The sequence below is a fragment of the Apostichopus japonicus genome, chromosome 1 (assembly GCF_037975245.1).
Source record: "Apostichopus japonicus isolate 1M-3 chromosome 1, ASM3797524v1, whole genome shotgun sequence".
Lineage (NCBI taxonomy): Eukaryota > Metazoa > Echinodermata > Holothuroidea > Aspidochirotida > Stichopodidae > Apostichopus > Apostichopus japonicus.
In genome coordinates, this window is record NC_092561.1 from 19374035 (window position 1) to 19399534 (window position 25500).

General features: G+C 37.0%; 1 protein-coding gene, 1 non-coding gene and 1 pseudogene across 2 annotated transcripts in view; 2 read left to right on the forward strand and 1 right to left on the reverse strand.

Moving 5' to 3' along the window:
* LOC139972149 (uncharacterized) overlaps positions 1 to 25500 on the forward strand; it is a 100522-nt gene that overhangs the window by 61302 nt on the left and 13720 nt on the right. Inside the window, exons 49-70 of the mRNA XM_071979127.1 lie at positions 207 to 383; positions 2126 to 2216; positions 3159 to 3241; positions 3693 to 3869; positions 4762 to 4852; positions 6366 to 6448; positions 7659 to 7758; positions 8452 to 8583; positions 9634 to 9716; positions 11758 to 11851; positions 16132 to 16217; positions 17241 to 17331; positions 17994 to 18076; positions 18635 to 18728; positions 19412 to 19491; positions 20027 to 20191; positions 21072 to 21165; positions 21914 to 22093; positions 22702 to 22784; positions 23483 to 23591; positions 23938 to 24023; positions 25239 to 25341. Coding sequence (XP_071835228.1) covers positions 207 to 383; positions 2126 to 2216; positions 3159 to 3241; positions 3693 to 3869; positions 4762 to 4852; positions 6366 to 6448; positions 7659 to 7758; positions 8452 to 8583; positions 9634 to 9716; positions 11758 to 11851; positions 16132 to 16217; positions 17241 to 17331; positions 17994 to 18076; positions 18635 to 18728; positions 19412 to 19491; positions 20027 to 20191; positions 21072 to 21165; positions 21914 to 22093; positions 22702 to 22784; positions 23483 to 23591; positions 23938 to 24023; positions 25239 to 25341 — 2365 coding nt within the window. The remainder of the gene's footprint in view (positions 1 to 206; positions 384 to 2125; positions 2217 to 3158; positions 3242 to 3692; positions 3870 to 4761; positions 4853 to 6365; positions 6449 to 7658; positions 7759 to 8451; positions 8584 to 9633; positions 9717 to 11757; positions 11852 to 16131; positions 16218 to 17240; positions 17332 to 17993; positions 18077 to 18634; positions 18729 to 19411; positions 19492 to 20026; positions 20192 to 21071; positions 21166 to 21913; positions 22094 to 22701; positions 22785 to 23482; positions 23592 to 23937; positions 24024 to 25238; positions 25342 to 25500) is intronic.
* Positions 16717 to 16805, reverse strand: LOC139972327 (U2 spliceosomal RNA; annotated as a pseudogene).
* On the forward strand, positions 22395 to 22466 carry Trnac-aca (transfer RNA cysteine (anticodon ACA)). The gene has a single exon. It is a non-coding gene; the product is annotated as a tRNA-Cys (tRNA).

A 25500-nucleotide genomic window follows, 5' to 3' on the forward strand; every position in this document is an offset into this window, starting at 1 on the left:
AAACAGTTTGCTTTAACAGTTTTGTTTTATTTTGTTTAAAGTTCTGCAGAAAAACAACTTTTTTTGCATTAATGTTTTAAAGGATTTATATTAATTTCTCATGATTGACAGTAGGTTTAAAGATCAGCAAAGTTTGTCTTCGAGGTTGTTTCTACTTCTTAATTTACATCTTTCATTTAGAGTTCCTTTTCCCCTTTCCCTCCCAGGCTGGTTTCGTCAACTGCGTGGAGTTAGAATGTCTTGAGCCTCCCTGCGGTTACCCGGTCAAGTTGTCCGGGGAATGTTGTGCCACCTGCCAAGGGTGTTACTTTGGTGGACGTTCGTACAGGAACGGAGAGAGCTTCAGCAATCCCGAAAATTCTTGTCAGATGTGCGATTGTCAGGTGAAGAGATAATTGTTTTTTAATCTGAACTGAGATATTAGTTGGTATTGCTGGAGGGCAGAGTACATTTGATAATAAGTAAAAATATCTGACAAAACTCACCAGCAATTAAGGCAGGACTGTTTCCAGCTTAGAATGCCGGACGGATGCAACGATGCAGATTAATCGAAATTAAAGTGTGGTTGGAACATGACACGCAGCTGTATGTATGTCTATAGGCGTTTGCACACGGTTGTGGAGACTTGTGTAATACTTGAGTGGACTTGCTTGAGTGTGTATTGCTTGAGTGGACTATGTAAACACGCTGTAAACCATGGGGACAATATGACAGACGGACAGTACAAAGTCAGACAGTATGACAGCAAATTGTACTATAGTACGACAGTAGGACATTAGCACAGTACGACAGTCGGACAATATGACAGTCGGAGAGTACGACAGTAGCATATCATCTCTCACCAGACCTATCCAGCTGTTCTAAGTTCTGACAGTACGACAACAGTACAACAGGAGCACAGTACGATAGTAGTACAATATGACAGTAGTACAATAAGACAGTACGCCAATCGGACAGTACGACTGTAGCACAGTACGACAGTAGTACAATACGAAAGTAGGACAGTATGTCAATGGGACAGTACGTCAATCGGACAGTAGCATAGTACGACAGTCGGAGATTACGACAGTAGCAGGTCATCTCTCGTCAGACCCATCAAGCTGTTCTTCTGAGATTCCATCGCTAGGTTCTGTATGGAATTATTTTCCAATGTGAACACCTCGTTGTATCAAAAACCCAACAAAGGAAACTAATTTTGTGGCCTTTTCTCTGACTAATTTGTTGCTTACAAAGAAAGTTGTTGCAGTGCCTGTTCATTAAAGTAACATCAAACACACAAAAAAAACAATACCCATTGTCAAACCTTAGTGAGTTTCACCATTTTCTCATCAGTGGACATGAAGTAATCTCTAAACCAAGTTATGATTTTCGATGTTCACTGTCAATATACTAGCTCAACATAAGACCAGTTTAGTTGCCATCGACTCATGTCGGGGGGGCTTTATCTAGCCGAATGTCTGCTCTTGTGATTTTTTTCATTTTGTGTAGTACTTGCAATTTGAACGCTCGATGTACAGAAAAGGTTTGTTAAGCAAACTATGCTGTAAGTAACGTCAGTCTATCAGGCATGAGCTTTTTCCGCGAATTCACGGAATATCTTTGATTTCTTTTCTACCTCGGGGACAAAAACTATGATCCTTACACACTGTAGCATATGCAAACTGGAGCCTATACAGCAATTTTTCCAAAATTCTGTGATTTTTTTTATACCCCAGGCTTATCCCTGGTATAAATACAATGCCCTGCAATAGCTTCATGCCTGATTCACTGCACATCACAGCACAGTGGTAGTGTACTAAGATTCTTCATCATTCCTTCTTAATAGTTTCACATGCGTCGATAGACCGATGACTTCTGACCTCCAGTTCTGTGTATTAAACATTCCTGCATGAAGTTTGGTTATCCCGTAAATGGTTTTTTCATCATTCCTGTAAAAGTGGCTTATCTATGTATCAATTCTAACTTCTTTACAATTTACAAGGGTGAAATCAATATTTCATCACTTAAAATAAGGCAGAAGGGTTTCTTCCGAGCAGAAGTAACTGTTGCCACAGGCAATGTTTAGCTGTGGGACATGCAAACATGCTCATTGCCAAATTTCCATTTTCTTCTTGTTTGGCTACAGTTTGGTAACGTCACCTGCGAGAAAGGTAGATGTCCATTTACATCTTGTGAATATCCCACCGAAGATGAATGCGGTTGTCCTATCTGTGATGGTACGTAGACTTATTGTTTATAGTCAAACATTTCACTTTTTAATAGTCAAACATTAGCCTGTCTGTATTCTGTGCATGTTTTTGTCCCTTCTGTTACTGTTACTTGTCATTTAGCCTTTGAAGAAGATCCTGCTAGGATCAAAATGTCAGGCCAACTTACTTTTACACTTCTAAACTTTGTCAGGAGAAGACACATCTGCGATAAAGCTGAGAACTGACCCTTGCATACCAAACTATCCCTTAGCAACCCCATTTTGTGATTTCCCAAAAGCCAGATGTGATGCATAAATTTTCTATGGCCTAACCTCACCCAAATATATAACTCCCACATTTATCTTATTTCATTGCAATTTGTGACAAAAGTTTGTGAAAACATCAACACTCACAAAATTTGTCCAAACTTGGGGATTGCAGCTAATGACTATTGCAGGCATGAGCTTATTCCGCGAATTCGTGGAATATCCGTGATTTCTTTTCTACCTTGGGGACAAGAACTATTATCCTAACACACTGTAGCATACAAAAACTGGAGCCTGTACCGCAACTTTTGCAAAGTTCCGTGATTTTTTATTTTTACACAGTCAGGCTCATCCCTGCTATTGTGACAGACAGAAAGTTCACTCTCAGATTCCATCAGACCCTTACTCGTTTACCGATCAATTCCTTTCTTTCCTGAAAACCTAGCTGGTGGCCGACCATGAAATTTCCGGCCCATCACGTCTGGGCTGTAACCCCTAGTTTAGGAAGCTCCGCAATACACATGTGCTTATCTCTTTTGGCTGTCTTTGTTCTTTCCGGTGATGAAAGCTATAATATATTGAAATAACCACACGTAGAAGGGTTACACACCGAGATACATAGATACATGATGCTGATAACTATCAAACTCAAAAGAACAAAGGCCTATTGTATTTTATTTTCCCTTTGTTTTTCTTCCTGTAGGCTGCACCTATAGAGGGGTCGAGTACCGGGATGGTATGTCCTTCCACGATCCTCAAAATACTTGCCGGGAGTGTTCCTGTTTGGTAAGCAATACCCTAATCATATGGTACCTCCTTCCTGTAGGTTGCACCTAGCTAGGGGATGGGGGAGCGGGCCTGGTACCAAGGTGGTATCCTTCCCTGATTCTTGTTTCTGATGGGGACATGCATACCATCCAACAGAAAGGTTAAATAAACTGTTCATCAATCCGGCGCCACATGACCACACAGAGTCTTACTCATCTTCTCATCACCTTCAGACTACTATCTAGAAATTTCCTCCTTTCAAATCATATCCTGTATTTCCGACCTCAGATTATTATCACTCAGAAAGGTTTATTTTTAAACTGTCAGCCTGTCCAGTTTCCCCAACCCTAACTGTTTTCATTCCACACTTCAACCAGGCCAGTGTTGCAAGACCATGCCTACCTGTCTCCCCACTACCCATGCACCATTGTACCGATCACCCTGTATTCATGCCCTCTCATCATTGCAGAAAGGTTACATAAATTGCCAACCTATCCAGTGTCCCCAAGCTCCCTGTTTCCATCCTGCCCTTCAACCAGGCCAGTGCTGTGAGACCTGTGACAGCTGTCAGTACGAGGGACAGACGTATCAGAACGGACAGGAGTTTGCAGACAGCATCGATTCTTGTAGAGTCTGCACCTGTACAGTGAGTACATATATTTATATATATATATATATATATATATAGTTGGTTAGAATCATGTTTTGATCTCTAGAGTAAGGCAAATATGTCACCAAAAACAGAACTTGTATTGTTCGATACAGGTGACAAACGCCTACAGTGGAATTACGACCTTCCTTACCGGTTTCGAACCTCTGGACATACAATCAGTGTCCATGGCAAAGTGGTTAGGTGTCCGCGTACAAAGCGGGAGGCCCGGGCTGAATCCCGGTGGAGGCTGGAAGTTTATTCACTGTTCTTGATTTTCTAACTCAGTATTAAAAAAATTCTCTGGGATTTTGCTGTCAGTGGAAATTATGGTTAAGTGGAAATTTGATTTTAAGCCAGTAGATTTTGTTTTTTAATGAACTGGCATTTTGTTTTAGAAAATGTTGTATATGTGTTTTGGACAAAACATGGTGTTCATGAAGAACATACCACCAATATCTGGATCCATGTTAATGTAAACCTGTAAACTTAAAATAATCCAAAATGTTTTCAACCTAAAACCACATCAATTTCAATTTCCTTTTGTTTATTTGCTTTACAAATTATAAACAACCATTACAGTTATTGATTCAGTTTATCTTTAATTTAGTAAAAATAAACAAGAGTTACAGATGCAGGTCGATGGTTAGTACATATTGTACCACTCATGATGGATGGTAACGCAAAAACAGTTGTTTGGAAAGTTTTACATCTTATCCGCAATGTGACTCCAGTTTTTGTAACGTCCTGCTTACCAAAAGCTAAAAAAATACCAGCAAAAGTTACAATTAACAATTTAGCATATCCTCCAAATCTATATAATGGTTACCTCATCTTGTAAATACTAATCTCCTGTTTTCTATCTATTTTTTTCCTTTCATTTTGAAAGGATGGCAATGTGAACTGTGGTCTGAAGGTTTGCGGCCGAGCGTCTTGTTTGCATCCAATGATGGACGAATGTAACTGCCCAGTCTGTGATGGTAAGGAGAAATGTAACTTTCATTACGTTATGAGAGAATTAAATATCGAATATCATGTTATACCGGTGCTGTGGCCGATTGGTTAAAAGGCGGTGGCATTTGAAGCAATGAGGCTTAGCAATTGGGAGGTTCAAGGCTCGATACCCAGCCGAGTCATACAAAGGTGGGCTTTTCATCCAAGACCAATCTACAGTTTTCCCATCTGAAATGATTTTCTAAATTGAAAAGATTCCAAATTTGAGATAAAATGTTGAATTGGAAGCCACCCAACCTGTAAGTTGTAATCCATAACTCCTTACGAGCTTCTCCCACATTTGTGGTTGCATAAGCGTCTTAAACATAACTGCTTGATTATTGTTATTATGTTTCCCGATGATGTTTTCATTACTAGGCCAACCGAGTGAAAAAAGGTGAATTGATCGACGTCAAATCCTGTCAATGATAAACTTTCTAGAATGTAGATAGCTGAATTTCTGTGAACGATGATGCATTCTTGTAGGACTTTTCTCGAAATGAAAAATGCTGTTAAACAAAATGTTTTTTTCACGTAATATCCGTAGTAGATACTGAAAAATTGCTATCATGGGAAGATGAAGTCATCAGCAGAAACAGGGAATTAAAATCGATTTAAAGAAACTTGAATTGAATGAAGAAATAGCTTTGCAGTTATTCAAAGAAACATCAAACTTTGATAAGTAATAATAATGATAATTATAATGGTAATAATAATAATTATAATGATAATTGAAATTATAATTATAATTAAATTAAATATCATCATCATCATCATCATCATCATCATCATCATCATCATCATCATCATCATCATCATCATCATCATCATCATCATCATCATCATCATCATCATCATCATCATCATCATCATCATCATCATAATCATCATCATCATCATCATCATCATCATCATCATCATCATCATCATCATCAATATCATCCTCAATATCATCATCAATATCATCATCATCAATATCATCAATATCATCATCATCATCATCATCATCATCATCATCATCATCATCATCATCATCATCATCATCATCATCATCATCATCATCATCATCATCATCATCATCATCATCATCATCATCATCATCATCATCATCATCATCATCATCATCATCAATATCATCATCAATATCATCATCAATATCATCATCATCAATATCATTATCATCATCATCATCATCATCATCATCATCATCATCAATATCATCATCAATATCATCATCATCAATATCATCATCATCAATATCATCATCATCATCATCATCATCATCATCATCATCATCAATATCATCAATATCAATATCATCATCAATATCATCATCATCAATATCATTATCATCATCATCATCATCATCATCATCATCAATATCATCAATATCAATATCATCATCAATATCATCATCAATATCATCAATATCAATATAATGACAAAGAACCTTTGTTATTAAAATTAATGAGAAGTTTTGTCCTTTTGTTTTTGTGTTAGGATGTATGTACGAGGATGTCATGGTGATGTCAGAAGAGACCTTTGTGGATCCCAATAACGAGTGTCGAGACTGCGCTTGTGAGGTGAGACGACAAAAAAAAAACCATGATCCATTCTTCTTTTGTATAAACGCATCCTTTATTCTCTCAATACAATTTTTTCCCCCTCTGTTTTATGTTACAATATCACGAGAGAAAAATTGCTGGTCTTGTAAGTCAAAGAAATTGCACTATGAGTTGGACCCTTAGGAAAGATAACAGACGTCATCATAATAATCCATAAGGTTAAGAGTAGCAAATACAAAGTTCATGTTCATGTTAGGGTAACCTCATAGCCAAAGATGAATCAGGAATTGACGGTCCAGTTAATATGTTGCCAGATTGATAATGGATGTGCACAAGTGATGAATAACAGTTATTACACATAAGCATCTCCTGTTGTAAGTGAACTTTATAAGTTAGCACTATTCAATCAAAATGGCTTCACTAAATTATATGAAATGTAGAATAAACACCTACCCTTACCCTACACCTCCTCCCCCCCTGCCACGTCCCTTTTGACACCCTCTTCCCCCCTAATTTCATTTCAATGTCCATATTATGGAACAAAGGATATATTAATTGATACTTTGATGACATACATTGCAAATGGAGGTGACCTAGAAACCATTCTAGGCTTATCAATTAGGTTCACTCCAAGTATAACACAGTTAAAGTAATACATGTGCACAAAAAAAGATATATATCAATGTTAACCGATAATTCTTTTGTTCATTTGCTGTCTTTTCTCTCCTGCGCCCTGAGCACTTTTCCGGGTGGATATGCGCGCGTTGTAAATCACCATTACTATTGTTATTGTTGTTATTATAATAGTTGTTATTATTATTATGACTATGGTTATTATTATTATTGTTATTATTATTATTATTTATTCTTATAATTATTATTTTTATTATTATTATTATGAGTATGATTATTATGAGTACGATTATTATTATAATTATTATTCTTACGATTATTCTTACGATTATTTTTATGATTATTATTATACTAAGAACGAAAAAATTGCTGTTATACTGTGGAATTTTCAACATACGTATTCGCACATCTCAATCAATGTTGGATTTTTTCCTTTTTTTTTTGGAGTTATGCAAAGCTTTACAAAATCGCTTGCTTCCTGAGTTTGTTTTAATTAAGTGGCACCAATTTAAGGCAAACTTTTTTCGTCAATCAAATTTTGGTACACCAAACAATGCTTCTATTGTGTCACTTTTTTCTCCACTGTGTCTCATAGAGGGGTTCAGTTAGTTGCTTCGAGAGGGGTTGCCCTCCTGCTAACTGCACCACTCCGACGAATGTTCCTGGAGAATGTTGTCCTGTCTGTCTTGAACCGGGTGAGAAATTAATTGCTAGTTGTTTTCCTTTCTTTCTGAAATGTAATAAACAGTGTGTATGCTATAACGTCGACCAATAAACAAACAGGCGACCGACTGCAACTTGTTTTTTAATTTTTAAAGAGACAGCGAAAAAAACAATGGCTCTTTCAAAATTTGAATAATTTGCTGATTCAAGAAAACAATAGAGCATACAAGAATTAGTTTTTACATTTATTAATGAAAGGTTTGTAAGTTTTCTCTTTGTTAGAAAGTAACCCCCCCCCCCCCCAAAAAAAAATTTTTTGGAACATGCCTCATTTCCTTAAGGGTTTGAGTTAGTCCCTCCCCCACCTCCATTTCAAAACTTGCTATTAAAATTGGGTTAAAAACAGTAACGGCTAATACAAATTATTTCATGTAAACCTTGCCAGGGTAGAAATATGTTATGTGTGGCCAAACAAACTGTTCTTTATAACTTTAAACAACATCATAATATCTGTAATACACACCCATCTACAGAAAATCACAAACAATGGTATTTAGGCAAAACTTTTCGCAAAAAATGTAGCAAATGGATTACTAGCATATTTTGTTTGGGGGGGGGTGGGTGGTGGGGCATATGAAATAATGAACCATTTCATGCTTAATCTCTGCACCTTCATCTTTTCTGCTATGAAACCTCTTTTGTTAATTGCTCTCTTTCCTTTCCAGAGTGCCTAGAAGAACCGGATCCCTGTGCTAACTGCCTCTGCCAAGACGGCGAATGGGTGTGCGAGACACCCCCCTGCCCGGAAGTGGTCTGTCTACATCCTGGTCAAGGCATGTGTTGTCCCGAGTGCGATGGTATGTTAATCTTGACTTGGGTAAAATGTCACAGGTTTCAGTTTGTCGTTACTTTAAATTAGGGTTTCCCTAACTTATCCCCCACGAACCCCCTGTGGATGTCAGAGTTGTCCACGAACCCTGAACTTTTCGAGACACTATCTGGGTCATTTTTATACTATAACACGCATAACAGTGCTTCGTAAAAGATCAAGTTCATAGTGTAATATTGTAATGAGAAAACAAAACAAGAGATGAACAAATATTTATTTGTAAACTTCAAGATCAGATCAGATCTTCACGAAGTACTGTCATGCGTACACCAACTTCACCAATGTCATGCGGCCTGTGTCTGTTTCATAATTCAGTTCTTTACCACATGCACGGTACGGTACTACTATGGCAACAATAATGCGTATGGCACGCGAAAGAGTTTGTCGATAGGTACAAATTTTGTACATTACTAAATTGTATGATATATCAGATTTTAGTGCAACAAAAAGTACTCTAGTTTTGACTTTCACAAATATCTCACAAACCCCCTGGGATGGACTCACGCACCCCCTGGGGGTTCTTTCACCCCAGTTCGGGAACGCCCAGCTCTAAATGGTCGACTTTGGGTAAAAACCTTGGTCGTGATATTGCCGCCTTAGTCCAAGAAAAGCTAAGACAAAATAAGATCTGGTAACATTTCTACATTTCTATTTTGTTATGACGTTTATTTAATCTGAAGCATCTATAGTATGAAAATATGAAGTCTGTTAATTTGACTGAAGTTATCAAGAAATGGAGGAAAAAAAAAAAAAAAAAAAAAAAAACATTTCTACAGCTGTGCTGGTTCTAAAGATATTCAGCTGTATTCAATATTAAATAAATTTCTGGGAACACTCCTTTAAGGGTGAATTAATGATAATGCTGTGTCTGGTTACAGGCCCTACATGTTTTATTTCATTAGTTTGTTTATTTTTACTAAATAAAGAAAAAAACTCCTGAATAAACTTTGTTTATAATGCCACAATATTTCATCGCTGCTTACATCCCATTTTGATTCGGATATTTATATCTATACAGGTTGCACCTATGGAGGTAAACCTTGGGCCAATCAAGACTCGTTCCCCGACCCCTCGGATGGGTGCGGTATCTGTACCTGTTTGGTAAGGGATTTCTTCCTTTGTTTCTCTCGCCTGTGTAATATCCATCGGATTTTACCTGTTTGTGATTATGCTTTTGTTCCATATGTGGTACTTAATAGATAAAACTTCTAAATCCTTGGTGGGCAGCATGCTATGTTATTATTTACCAAATTTATGATTATTATTTAACAAATTTATATAGCGCTCTTTTCATGCTTAAGCATGTTCAAGAGCGCTTTACAATGACAACAAAATGACAATACCCATAAAATATGAACATAAAGAATAAAATTGACACAGCTTAAATATTAATATAAAATATATATATATATATATGTACGAAGGAATAATTTAAAGAATAATATAGATTTACAGTGAAATTCCTAAAAAAAGAAAAAAAAAGGGAGTTTTAAGTAAATTTAAGTAACAAAATGACAAAACCCCTTAAAATATGAATACCAAAGATAAAATTGACGCAGCTTGAATATGAATATAAAAATATATATATATCTATCAGGAAAATTTTTTTAAAAACAAAATAGATTTGCAGTGAAATTCCTAAAAAGAAAAAGTGAGTTTTAAGTAATTTCTTAAAAGTGGCTAATGTTTTGGCATCACAGATATTATTTGGCAGTGCATTCTATGTGTGGACAAGTGTGTCCTACAAGGATGTCCTGTGAGAAGTTTAGGACACATTTGTCCTCAAGAGTTATCTAGCATCGCCCCAATAGAACATGCCTCACTGGGAAAGGAATCATGTAGTATTCAAAATTTTACGTAGCATTGGAGAAGGCTCTATTTTTTTCTCTTATAAAATACTATAGTTCATGTGTAAGAAAACTGCTATACATCTTAACACTTATATACATATGTAGCAACTTTTGTATAGTATTTTGCGATTGGATACTAGATAGATAATTCCCTGCAGGGACATTGGTCCTGTAGGATCATCTAGCCTGACCCTGGTAAAATATACTCTCTATAGGAAAACATCCATGTTTTCAATTTTAAACAGTGGTTCTGATTGGACAGTCGAGTTGTAATCAATTAGGGTGGTTAGTGTAACGTGACATCTCAACAAATTTATACATTTTGTTGAGGTGATGTGTAACTGTTGAATTGTTGAGTTAGTCCATGGCACGTAACTTGTCAACCAGACAAATATTGTCATCTTTTGTTTTAAGGTATTTTCGAGTTAAGTGCAACGCAATGACCCAACAGTCTGATCATTTTCACCAAGGTATAATATTATCATAACTTGTCAATCAAACATTGCATTTTTGACGAGTTGTCAAGTTATTTCCAATTAAGGCAGCAACTTGACAATTGATATCTTTTTGTCAAGATGCAACATCAGCGTAAATCCTCATGTCGCAAAGGTGTACGATATTTGGTGTTGTTGTGTTGTGCCAACAAACACCTTAAAGGCATTGAAGACTCGCCCCAAACAGTGTGCCGCCCTCTGAAAAAGTTAACTTTCCGTTGCTTGCAAGTGAAGTTTTTTACTTGTCGCTACAAAATGCAGACAGAAATGAAACGTGATACCTTGTTATCTTTTATCTGGACCTGAGATCAGGGAGTTCCATAACAACTCCCTGCTGAGATGTCCATCGCTGCTATGTACATTGTGCTATGGATATTGACCGTAGCTGCATGTAGTGACTGTACACTAGTGTCTAATTACCGACGGTAGCAAGCTGTGTGTGTATTTTCTGGGATCGATGGTGGTGTCTAACACTTCTGTTACACCTCATTCGAAACTAGGTCAGATTACCGGCGTCAGACGTTCCTTTGTGCGCGAGTCCTCACTCCCTTTAAGTATACAACTCGCCTGTCAAAACCACCGTAATTTTAGGAACATGCAAACCTCTCTGACCCTCATCAGGCCCTAACCTTCTCCTTCGTGTCTTGTCGTATGTTAAATTCTTAGAAAAGGTTTGTCAAGTTTTGAAGAGTCTTTGCATGACATTATACAATATTAATTAATATACAATAATATTAATCATACTAATACAATAATATTAATTATATAATATTAATTTTATTCTTCACTACCTTTAAGAATGGGTTTGTGACCTGCGAGGAACCAGTGTGCGCACCAGTGGACTGCCCTAATCCTACCATCCCTGCCGGAAAATGCTGCCCTGTTTGTGTGGGTGAGTGGATGGGGTCTTGCATCAATGCTCAGACCTGTTTATAGTTTATCAAAGGATCTGATTTAGTACTACCTCCATGTGTATGGGTCGTGCATCAATGCTCAGACCTGTTTATACTTTATCAAAGGATCTGATTTAGTACAACCTCCATGTGGATGAGGTCTTGCATCAATGCTCAGACATGCATAAATACTTTATCAAATGATCTTATTTAGGACTACCTCCATGTGGATGGGGTCTTGCATCAAATGCTCAGACCTGTTTATACTTGATCAAAGAATCTGTTTTAGTACTACCTCCATGTGGATGGGGTCTGCATCAAATGCTCAGACCTGTTTATACTTTATCAAAGGATCTGATTTAGTACTACCTCCATGTGTATGGGTCGTGCATCAATGCTCAGACCTGTTTATACTTTATCAAAGGATCTGATTTAGTACTACCTCCATGTGGATGGGGTCTTGCATCAATGCTCAGACCTGTTTATACTTTATCAAAGGATCTTATTTAGGACTACCTCCATGTGGATGGGGTCTTGCATCAAATGCTCAGACCTGTTTATACTTTATCAAAGGATCTGATTTAGGACTACCTCCATGTGGATGGGGTCTTGCATCAATGCTCAGACCTGTTTATACTTTATCAAAGGATCTGATTTAGTACTACCTCCATGTGGATGTGGTCTTGCATCAAATGCTCAGACCTGTTTATACTTTATCAAAGGATCTGATTTATTAGTACTACCTCCATGTGTATGGGGTCTTGCATCAATGCTCAGACCTGTTTATACTTTATCAAAGGATCTGATTTAGTACTACCTCCATGTGGATGGGGTCTTGCATCAATGCTCAGACCTGTTTATACTTTATCAAAGGATCTGATTTAGTACTACCTCCATGTGCATGGGGTCCTTGCATCAATGCTCAGACCTGTTTATACTTGATCAAAGGATCTTATTTAGGACTACCTCCATGTGGATGGGGTCTTGCATCAATGCTCTGACCTGTTTATACTTTATCAAAGGATCTTATTTAGGACTACCTCCATGTGGATGGGGTCTTGCATCAATGCTCAGACCTGTTTATACTTTATCAAAGGATCTTATTTAGGACTACCTCCATGTGGATGGGGTCTTGCATCAATGCTCAGACCTGTTTATACTTTATCAAAGGATCTTATTTAGGACTACCTCCATGTGGATGGGGTCTTGCATCAATGCTCAGACCTGTTTATACTTTATCAAAGGATCTGATTTAGTACTACCTCCATGTGGATGGGGTCTTGCATCAATGCTCAGACCTGTTTATACTTTATCAAAGGATCTGATTTAGTACTACCTCCATGTGCATGGGGTCCTTGCATCAATGCTCAGACCTGTTTATACTTGATCAAAGGATCTTATTTAGGACTACCTCCATGTGGATGGGGTCTTGCATCAATGCTCTGACCTGTTTATACTTTATCAAAGGATCTTATTTAGGACTACCTCCATGTGGATGGGGTCTTGCATCAATGCTCAGACTAGGGTTGGGCGATATTTGCTTTTTAATGTCACGATAAATAGTTCAAAAATTATCGCGATATTTCGATAATTACGATAATTTTTCCTTGTTGTTTTTAGTGTGTTTGCGAACACACTAAAAACAACTGCCGATTTCCCACCGGTGTTTTCGCGCAGCAAACACACCGAGCATAATGGTGTGGGGTTCAGGGCCCGCCTTAGAGCCCTGTTGGGGTCAAGGGGTGGAACCCCTTGTGGGGGGTCCAGGGGCGAATGCCCCCGGAAAAGTTAAGGATTTTTTCGTGTCTGGCGATAAAAAAATCGCAATTGAGGATTCAAAATACTGACTAACTTTATGAATTTAAATTGTCACGAAACTGATGAAAGTTTTAAAATGACAAGTTAGAGTAGCTATATTATGTGATAAAATGAAAAGAGAATTAATCTCTCTTACAATCTTTATAAAGTTTAACTTACAAAACTGTCGATATTATGAAACAGACTACGTGCGGCAAAGCCCCGTTTCTAGACTGCCTAACAATCAGTTTACAACTGCAGTGTTTAACCGTACTTAAATATCACGGTAGGCTACAATGTGCTTCTAATTTTCTCAGGGTACCTTGCAAAACAACCCCTGTCTAACACCTGTTTGTTAACATTTTTGGCACGGTTCCAAAAAACTTTTCATGGAGTAAACTTTTTTGGCTCCACTCTAGAATTAATTAGGTCAGTCAGTAAAGGATCCGTAAAGTTATGCGAATTATTTTCTTAGACGTTCAAGGAAAGTAGGTAAATATCCCCGTAACATTAAGGTAAGTAAAACACACCTCAAGCCAACCGACTCCTCCACATGAACAAAACAATCTATTCCCCATGATACACGAGGCAGTCTATACCATACAGACATACTGAAGCACGATATCAAGGCCCCAATAGCTACAGTATGGCCATCTTTATGAAAGTAAACCTTGTAATTCCATGTTTTATGCCACCAGGAGTGATTAACTTAATGCTAAATATTGTTTCCATGTCCTTGTAGAAATCGTCAACTTCGCAAAATACAATTAGTTGTGTTTTTATTACGTGAGATCCGTAACCGACGAAGTGGTTAGGCTATTTACTATACACTTAACTATGGTAGGATATTATAAATTATTATTTTTTTTGTGGAAATTCTAGAAAATACTTTCTTTCTCCCGCTTTACACCTGATGTGGTCTTCTGGTTTATTCATAAATGGGTGTACTAGAGCCTTGTTTACATGACACTTGTTGCATTTAGCACGATATGCCAGTTTCGCGTGAATTTTTCGAAAGTATTTTGCTCGATCTTTCGTAAAATTAGAAAGGTTTACCAACTTACTTTTCGTACACAATTGGTAATTTCTCTACTGATTTTCAGAGTTTTGTTCTCTATACAGTCAATGTTGTAAAGAACGGGTTTTTACGAAGTTCAAAAGTCAGTAAATGAAGTTGATAAAATATTTCTTTTCAACTTTCTTAACCATGGAATGCTAGAATAACATTTACACATAAAACGGAGAATTTTTTATTCTACATCTATTTCAAAATTCTTTCACAAGAAATTATCGTCATTTGTTCAATCCCCAAAAAATATTGTCTTGAAAAAAAATTATCGCGATAATAATAATTTTCGATATATCGCCCAACCCTAGCTCAGACCTGTTTATACTTTATCAAAGGATCTGATTTAGTACTACCTCCATGTGGATGGGGTCTTGCATCAATGCTCAGACCTGTTTATACTTGATCAAAGGATCTGATTTAGTACTACCTCCATGTGGATGGGGTCTTGCATCAATGCTCAGACCTGTTTATACTTTATCAAAGGATCTGATTTAGTACTACCTCCATGTGCATGGGGTCCTTGCATCACTGCTCAGACCTGTTTATACTTGATCAAAGGATCTTATTTAGGACTACCTCCATGTGGATGGGGTCTTGCATCAATGCTCTGACCTGTTTATACTTTATCAAAGGATCTTATTTAGGACTACCTCCATGTGGATGGGGTCTTGCATCAATGCTCAGACCTGTTTATACTTTATCAAAGGATCTTATTTAGGACTACCTCCATGTGGATGGGGTCTTGCATCAATGCTCAGACCTGTTTATACTTTATCAAAGGATCTTATTTAGGACTACCTCCATGTGGATGGGGTCTTGCATCAATGCTCAGACCTGTTTATACTTTATCAAAGGATCTTATTTAGGACTACCTCCATGTGGATGGAGTCTTGCATCAATGCTCTGACCTGTTTATACTTTACCAAAGGATCTGATTTAGTACTACCTCCATGTGGATGGGGTCTTGCATTAATGCTCAGACCTGTTTATACTTTATCAAAGGATCTGATTTAGTACTACCTCCATGTGGATGGGGTCTTGCATCAATGCTCTGACCTGTTTATACTTTATCAAAGGATCTGATTGAGTACTACCTCCATGTGGATGTGGTCTGTATCAATGCTCAGACCTGTTTATACTTTATCAAAGGATCTAATTGTGGATTGACATTTATCTGGTATTTCTGTCAACAAAGAGAATTTGAAATAACAACAATTTTATAAATATAAATATAGCTATTTCTTGTGATGTAGTATTGTCAATGGAGTTTTATTTTGCTAATTGCTCTTTTAAATTTCGATTTGTTTTATCTTTTTTTTGTAACATTTAATTTTCTCCAGGAATAAACCTCTTATCTGTGGTTCATGTTTTTTTTATTCAGTAAATATGTTTTCTTCTTATTTTCTGTTTTAGGTCAGTGCACTGTGGATGGAGTCAAATATAACAACGGGGAGGACTTTATCCCTCCGGGTGATTCTTGCCAGAGGTGTACTTGCAGGGTAAGTTCAGTCAAACTAACTAATATCTAAACTAAACCAGCCCGGTATCAATCAGAGAAATATTAATTACCAGTCACTTTGTGTACCAATGTTGATTCTCTACATTTTGTTTATCATGAAATAAATACTCAAGAATATGTATGTATGTATGTATGTATTTTAAATCCTCCTGCAAGCAGGAACTCGTGAAGAACTCTCATTGGCTTATCAAAGCCGCAAGCTGACCGAAGTCACTCTCTTACATTCATATTTAACGTCCATGATTATGAATTGTCAATTGTCAACAACTCTGTAACTGGACGACATACATTTATAATCTTGGAGTAACTCGAACTGGGGACCTTATGATTGGAAGGTACCGGCGTTAACCACTGAGCTAACACTCCTAAGAATAGTAAGATTCATTTTAAGAAAAGTCACCCAAGAAAGAACCCGGGTATGAAAACCAAACAACTGATTCCGCTCTCAACCCCAGTCCCCTTTCATCGAGACTGTGACTCTGGGATCATCGTGAAATGTGTATCACAAGTTCCCTTAGAGATGGAACAGGTACTACACATGATCTTAGCCAAAAGGCCGAGAAGCGAAAAAATACTGAGGGTCTGTGTACATCTCTGCATTTGTGCAGCAACTTGGCCATTTTGCAAAGCATGTTGGTATGATAAGTTATTCCTTTGTGTATTTAATATGATTTTACTTTCTTTTAGTTATATCCAAGCAGCTAGATGAGTTTATAAAACATCTCTCTTGCCACTCAGAGACACAAGCACAACTATTCTGTCATTCTTTTCAGATATTTAATACTATACTTTTATACCCGGAAAAAATTTAGTCTCACTTTCCAGAGTAAATATATTCTTTAGCCTGAACCGATAGTGTTCTTTCAAAACCAGATGGAGGGTAAGACTTGACCTAATTTGCATATTAAATTCTGGGCTAATATCTTGAGCTAGCAGCTGGCAGCAGTATCCTTACAATTGCAATGTAACAATTGATTGTTTTTTTGTTTTGTCTCGATTATAGAATGGTCAAGCATTTTGTTCAGCAGTTGAATGTTCCAGATTATGTGGACATCCCAGGACAATCCCTGGTCAATGCTGTCCTGTCTGTGATGGTAAGTCAAGTTTTCTCATTGGATAGCAAGAGTATGTTGCAGGCATGAGCTTTCTCCGCGAATTCGCGGAATATCTGTGATTTCCTTTCTACCTCGGGACAAAATCTATTATCCTAACACACTGTAGCATACGCAAACTGGAGCCTATACCGCAATTATTGCAAAGTTCTGTGATTTTTTTTTCACCCCAGGCTCATCCCTGATGTTGGAAGTAGCAAGTTGTGTGATAGGGCCACAAACTATATATATTGCCAGCTTGGTTATTACACGAAAGTCACATGACCAGAACGTTTACATCACATGACCAAAATTTGATTAAAAAGCTCTCAAAGCATATGTATGTCTAGAGAAGATCTGATACTTAAATTAAATGCCACCGACATGCCTTGGCTAATTTACATGTATGATTCGGGATGTAAGATTTTATTGTCATTTTCAATAATTTGTGATAATTACTACATGCATTTTGCTTCTGTTTAGGTAAAAAATAAATTATTTGTAATGTTTCAAACTATATAATATTGTCCTACTAACTTGTCTGAAGTGTAATTCACCATGTGACACAGGTTCTATCATCTTGACCTTTGACCTTGATCATGTTCCCATGGTGACAAATCTGTCTGCTTACTGTCATCTCTGCTGAATTTCTACTCTACCGACAGGCTGCTCGTTTGAAGGAGTCGAATATAACAATGCAGTTCAGTTTATTTCCCCTATTAATAACTGTCATTCCTGCACTTGCTATGTAAGTAACTCTACCAGCCTTTATTTTTAATTTTTTTTTCTTTTTTTTTCTGTCACCTCATATCTTCAACCTTTAATGAACATCAATAGAAGCCATCAATTTTCAGCAAGTAAACAAAAGTTTTTAATCATTTTTCAGAAGTTCTCTTCTTACCCCCCAAATTTTTTATCTCAGGGTTGACGAGCGATAAAATTAGACAATGCATATTCAAGAGATGGAAATTTTAAATGCTTTGCTGGTGATCATACCATTGTTTGTTAAAAATTTGTAATTGTGTGACCATTATTTGACTTGCTAGCATATTTAAGGGCATCTAGCATATTTAAGGGCATCTAGCATATTTCAGGGCAATACTTCAAACCTGTTCTTGACAATATTGCTTCTGGCAACCTTCAGGTATTAATTCACATCAAGTTAATGATTTTATGTTCATCTTGTCAAGAGCATTGATGGAATTATTATTTTGTATTTGAGATAATTCTAGGTATGCTGCATGTAATCCATACCAAATTCCACCACACTGTTTCCATGTCTATTTTTTTTCTGTTTTTTTTACAGAACGGTAACGTAGAGTGTGAAGTGATACAGTGTCCTGAGTTGAGTTGTCCGAGTCCGATCGATGTTCCCGGTGAATGCTGCCAGACTTGTCAAGGTAAAACAGAATTGTATGGAAGCAATTCAACATTTTGCAGAAAATTGTTCACTTGCTCACTTGGAAGAAGTGAACAATTTATCATTGTGCAGAAAATGTTGAATTAACGAGATACGATAAGTTGTCAATTAAACATTTTGTAGAAAATTGTTCAATTGCTCAGTTGGAATGAAGTGAACAATTGAACATTTTTTAAAGCAACTGAGCATCTTATTATCTAAACAATTTACTAAAAAATGTGGACTTATTGGGGCAAAGTTTCCTTATGTTGATGGCACTTTTAAGCTTCCGTAGAATTGAGATAATTCCTGGCCAGTTTAAGAAAGCGTTCAAAAATCTTGTCAGCCCTTGTCAAGATAAAATGAAGTGTTGGTTTGTAAAGCCAATTAATCATTCAAACCAAATCAGTATTTTGCGATTGGCCGTAAAATTTACAGCATCGTCGACAAACGAGCATTTTGTCGTTTCTAAGTCATCTGAGGTTGGGTCCGCAGAATGTTTTTGTTTTCTTTTATCTCTTTCAAATTTCATTTACCCTCATCAAACTCCAAATCGTTAATTTGCGGACCATTCCGTCCAAGAACTGAGGAATGTTTAGGACTGAATAGTGAAAGTATTGTGCCTGCCCCCCCTGTAGATATTAATTCTAACACCCACTTTTTTTATCGTTTTTTATCCTGCAGAATGTACTTACCAGGGTAGAACTTACATCGATGGTTCTACATTCCCAGCAAGTGCGCCCTGCAGAGAATGCACCTGTGAGGTATTTACAAACGGCAATGAAAACTTAATCAATTTTTATTCGTATTCATTTATATTATCAAGGTAGTTTTTCTCTGTAAGATGAAAATTTTGATTTAGAACTGGTTTGTATTGCAGACTACAAAGTTTGAAGAATTTTCACCATTTAGCATCTCTCTCTAAAGTGAGTTTTATCCATTAGAAATATTAATATAATATCATAATTAAAGTCATCAAAATATTTTTGTAATTTTAAGTATGTGTTGTGTAAGGTTGAGGTCTTCCTAGTTATTCGTATAACCCAGTGAGTACAAGACCAGACCCTTTGAACTTCAAATATCTCTACCAAAAGAGTTTAAAATCTTGATGAAATAAAGTTGCAAATAGGGCAAAGATCTCAGTATCTCATACGACAATTGAACACAGAAACGTAGACAAAATGCCAAGACTTACCGATATGACATAATAGGTTGTGTTCATGTTTCTATGATTGGGTCATCACTATGTTGGTTTCATCCGGTTAAATCAAAGTGTTCTCGACCTGTCTATCTTATCAGGGCACCAGAGTCCGTTGTAACGCAATCACCTGCGAAAACTCTGACTGCACTCATCCAGTACCCGGTGCTTGCTGCCCTCTATGCGACGCTTGTCTGTTTGAAGAGAACATGTACAACAACGGGCAGACGTTCAATCCAGATAACTGCAGACTATGCAACTGTCTGGTACGTGGATTTTCATTCTAGCCAAGATATGTAGTACTTTGTTCAAATTCTGTGCTAGTTTTATCTTCTAAACTTCATGTGATGTTTTTATTGATGGAGTTTAGGGCATGATAATAGTTTATCCCTCAAACTAGATGTTTTGGGTTAGGTGTGGAACAAGGGGGTGCGGGGGGGGGGGGGGGTCAGGCCAATGTTTAGAGGTGTTGAAATTGTTACATGTATGGGAGGCACCATGCTTACATGAAAATAATTCTCCAGATTTTTTGAGGGGGGGGGGATTGGGGGCGGGGGTGGGAACATGGCTCCCTAAGCCCACTCTCCCTAGTGGTGTTGGGGGATTCAGTCAGTTTGCCTTTATCAATCTTTGCAACTACTTGTTGTTGGTGCATGCATTTATTTATTTATTTATTTATTTATTTATTTATTTATTTATTTATTTATTTATTTATTTATTTATTTATTTATTTATTTATTTTGTTTTCCACAAAAGTACAAAGTGGAGGGAAGTCTTCCATATAGCTTAAAAGTGTAACAATGTGGAAGACTCCCTGAAGAAAGAAAAGAAAAGAACAAAAATATATAAAAAAAATAAAAAATATATATATACATATAAACACATATACATAAATATAAATACAAATTAAATGTTTAATATATATATATATAGTAATTACATACAGGTATAATTTAGTTTTAGTCAGTAACTAGCTATTATTTCCTTAAAACACCGCTTCTTAAAGGATGTGACTGACTTTTTACTCTTTAAATCGTTCGTTAGAAGATGCCATATTTCGTTAGAAGATTTCATGTTCATTAGAAGATTCCATTTTCATTAATGTATATAATCTCCTAAGATAAACTGTTTCTTCTTCATCCTCAGAATGGGAACGTCTTATGCACATCTCAGGAATGTCCCGAGCTCACCTGCGTCAACAGAGTCAGGGATCCCGGACAATGTTGCGACAGATGTCAAGGTATGAAAGCCTCTCCATAGAATCCATACTTAATTCATCCACTGAAGCCAATTGAGATATATTTTCCATCTTTGCGGCAATATCTGTCAACTTCACAAAATATGTGAAGAATGAGGATAAAATAGATAAATTGCATAGCAGCGGATCAGGTTAGATTAATGATTCCAATTGTTGGCACTCAAACTTTCTAAAAGGTTTGCATATACTTTTGAAATGTTTGTGAAACTTGGAGATGGGCCAAGGGATGATGAATTCCACTTGTGACAGCCTCTGTGTCGCAGATGTTGCATTTGAGCTTTCCAGCGACCCCCAAACACAACGTCATGATTTTGAATGGTGATGCATTCTACAATACGGCCATAGTTGATATTTACAAAAATGATAACAAAGTATATAGAAAACAGATACTATGATATATGTGAATACATCACAAAGTTACATAATTTCCCCAAAACTTTTCTAGATGTTTAAGAAAAGTCCATGGGCTGTTTTAAAGGTTACAACTCAAAATCGCATGTCATAGTTAGAAGGTATGGAGAATTTTTTCGTAAAATTGGTTTCATTTTAATATCACAGTTTTCCACCGTCAGTGTTTCCTAATGCAGTAATTTATGAGATTTTCCCCTAAATTGCCTACTTCTTTTCGTCTGCAATTTGTCCACAGCATTTAACCAAAATGGAACCGATTCTAGTGCGGAAAACAGATTACTGACAGTCTTGATTTTGTTGTATTTTCCATTCCCTGCAGGTTGCATTTACGAGGGATTTGAATATAACAGCGGGGAAACCTGGGTGTCTGCGCTCAACCTCTGTTTGACCTGTCAGTGCCAGGATGGTGTTACCATGTGCACCGAGATCAGGTGCCTAACACCGGACTTTTGCACCAACCCTGTCAACGTCCCAGGCCAGTGTTGTCCCATCTGTCCAGGTACGGACATGTACTACACTGGCATAATATTTATTTTTTTAAGAAAAAGGTTTATTTTCTTTCGAATAAGGCCAAGGTCTTTGTACATGACTTGACAAGAATTGACCCCTGTCAGCGATAACTTATATAAATATATATATATATATATATATTTCGAGTTGGTTAGCATCATGTTTGATCTCTAGAGTAAGGCAAAATATGTCACCAAAAACAGAACTAGTATTGTTCGATACAGGTGACAAACGCCTACAGTGGAATTACGACCTTCCTTACCGGTTTCGAACCTCTGGACTTACAATCAGCGTCCATAGCCTAGTGGTTAGGGTGTCCGCGTACAGAGCGGAAGGCCCGGGTTCGAATCCCGGTGGAGGCTGGAAGTTTTTTCACTGTTCTTGATTTTCCAACTCATTACAATTTTCATTTATATTTATTCATTTGCCTTTGTCTTTTACCTCTATTGCATTAACATAAAGTATATATATATATATACATATGTATATATATGTCTATCTATATTGTCTGACTTTTCTGAGGTAGGGGAGGGGGGATGTATGGTAGTGATGATAGCACCTATACCACTGGCATTTTTTTGTTCCCTATTCCTACAGGCTGTGCCTATAACGGCATCACATATCAGAACGGTCAGTCTTTCCATCCGCACGAAGATCCTTGTGAAACCTGCATCTGTGAGGTAAGCATTTTATTACGTTTGATCATAACACTCAAGATTCTGCACTCACATTTTGAATGATTTAATCGTGACCCTATTATTTTTACCTTCATTCTTAGTTTACTGCACCTATATTGATGGTTGTACCATCATCCATGGATTTGATTTTAATGAATTGTAAAAGAGGAAAAAAATCCAAAACTCAAAATGTATCTTTTATGGTTGAGATACTTGTGATAAGTGATCCTTAAACCTGAGAAAATAAAAAATTAAATTAAAAAAACAGAAGCAAGGAGAAAAAAAGGAAAAAAAGAAGATAAAAATGAAAACAAAGAAGAAAAAAAGTAAACTAAAAAAAAAAGGATTAAAAAAAAACGCTTTTCTATAATCAGCGGTTTCTTATATCATTTCCCCCTTTTGGGGTTTTTGCTATTGGTTCTTAAAGTCGTAACGAGCTGCTTTAATTTACAGTCATAATCATCTCTGTATTACTGGTGAATTTTTCAAGTACCAAGCGCTGATTTGAAAAGAGTAACATTCTCTCTTAAACTTTCTATAACCTCCTTAAAGTTTCAAATCTTTGAGCCTCTCTCATATGTAGCTACATGTAAAATTGCATGCCTAAGCTTTTTAAAAGCCATTTTTTTTTTTGTGGGTCTCAGAATATAACAGTTCTGTCCCTGATCGAAATCTGAATTTGGCCTCTATTTGCCTCACAGCACGGAAGTCTAACCTGCGTTCGTGAGAGTTGTCCAGCCCTCAATGACTGTCCTCCTAATGGCATTCAGCCCCCCGCCCTGGGGGAATGCTGTGGGACATGCTCTGGTGGTAAGTCACTACGGTAACCTCACAGTGCTATTAAAAGAAAGCAAACATATTTCTGGACGTCATAGCTTTTTATTTTCCTCCTCAGTTAGGTTCATTTAATTTCTTTAATTACAAGATTTCATCAATTCCTTAATAAGGTTCTGCCAGAATAAAATAGATTTATCCTTGTTAATGTCTGAAGTCAAAAATGTTGAGGCAAAGCAAAATTTCTCAAACTATGTGCAAGACATAGATTTGTAGTTCCAGTAAATCGTAAGTTTGTTTTCGAATCACAGAGCTCTCATATTTACAACTTCTATCAATAAATTCTTTTTGTTGTATTTGCTTTTATCTTGCAATCATTCAGATGAAGAACAAAGGGTTTGTGATGCTGCAGCTATCGGGGGGACGTTTAAACCCTATAGTGACCCTTGCTTCACCTGCCATTGCACTGTAAGTGTGTATGTATTTTAGATCCTCCTGCAAGCAGGAACTCGCGAAGAAGCTTCATTGGCTTAGCAAAGCCGCAAGCTGAACGAAATCAGTCTCTTAAATTTGTATTTAACGTCCATGATTATGAATTGTCAATTGTCAACAACTCTGTAACTGGACGACAGACATTAATCTTGGAGTGACTCGAACTCGGGACCTTATGATTGAAAGGCACTGGCGTTAACCACTGAGCTAACACTCCAGTTAGCACTCAAGTATAAGCGCATCTTGGAATTAACAGAATTACCACAGTGTGACACCTAATTACGCAAATGCTCGTTGCTAAATTTGCTAACCGGTGATGCTTTTCCATGATTTTTTGAGCTTCCATTTTCTTTCATGTTCCTTGCTGAATTTAAGATTGACAAACAAATTTGTGCTTTAACCATGAGATTGCTGCAAATGTTATATTAACTGTGAATTGTATTCCTGTCACAACTGAGCATGTTATGATGTTCCGTCCAAATGTCAAAGTGAAGATCAAAATGAACATTTTTTTAAATTTCTTTATTCATATTTCAGGTATTAAATGAATCTAAGAGTGCATTGTCTGATAGAAATACCCTCATTTAATCTTCTTTTTAATCCTTTCTGTGTTGGAGTACACATATTTATATCCAAACTGAAAGCATTGTCATTTTTAGGAAAGTGATATTTAGGTAATGATTATTGGCCATAACTTTAATATAGTTGTCCATATGTTTAGGTGGTAGCATTTTAAGTACCTAAATAAGAACCCCTCCTGCTGTCTTACCCCTCCCCCTGTCTTCCCCCTCCCCCTGTTGACTCCTCCCCTGGGGCACAATATCTACCACTGGAGGGTCGCGATGATTTATCAATATGAAAATTGGGTTGCCAAACAAATAAAGTTTCAATATCAAGGAATGTTTTTTTTTTTTTTGCTCTGTAGTGGTAAAATATTGGCTTGAGTGAATTATCCAAGGAGATAGGAAGTTATAAATGAGTTAGTACAACCTTTAAGTTGAACTGACTCTCAACATGCATCTCTGCATATGTTCATTTGTGTGTTGAATTTACAAAACTGATCCGCATAGCGGCCACAGGTCTTCATAATGGCTATTAAATGTATGTATTGACGGCAGCTGTTTATCACCCTAGATTATCAAACCTCCGGGAAAATTGATTCATTTTGCATCGTTTTTCTCAATGATACAGAATTCGTCTACCTGGGAGTGTATGCAGGACATGTGTCCTATGCTGATGTGTCCCCGCAGCGAAAGGTTCAGACAAAAGGACGAGTGCTGTCCCAAGTGCCAACGTAAGTAAAGTGGGACAAGTTTTTTAAGGAATTCACTTCATATTCAATTTTCTTCTTTTCTTTTGGGTGGTGGGGGGAGGGGACAGAGGGGATGAGATGAGATTGGGTTAAGTTGCAGTTAAAATTTCATCTTAAGTAGGCCTTACCCCAGATGGGAAA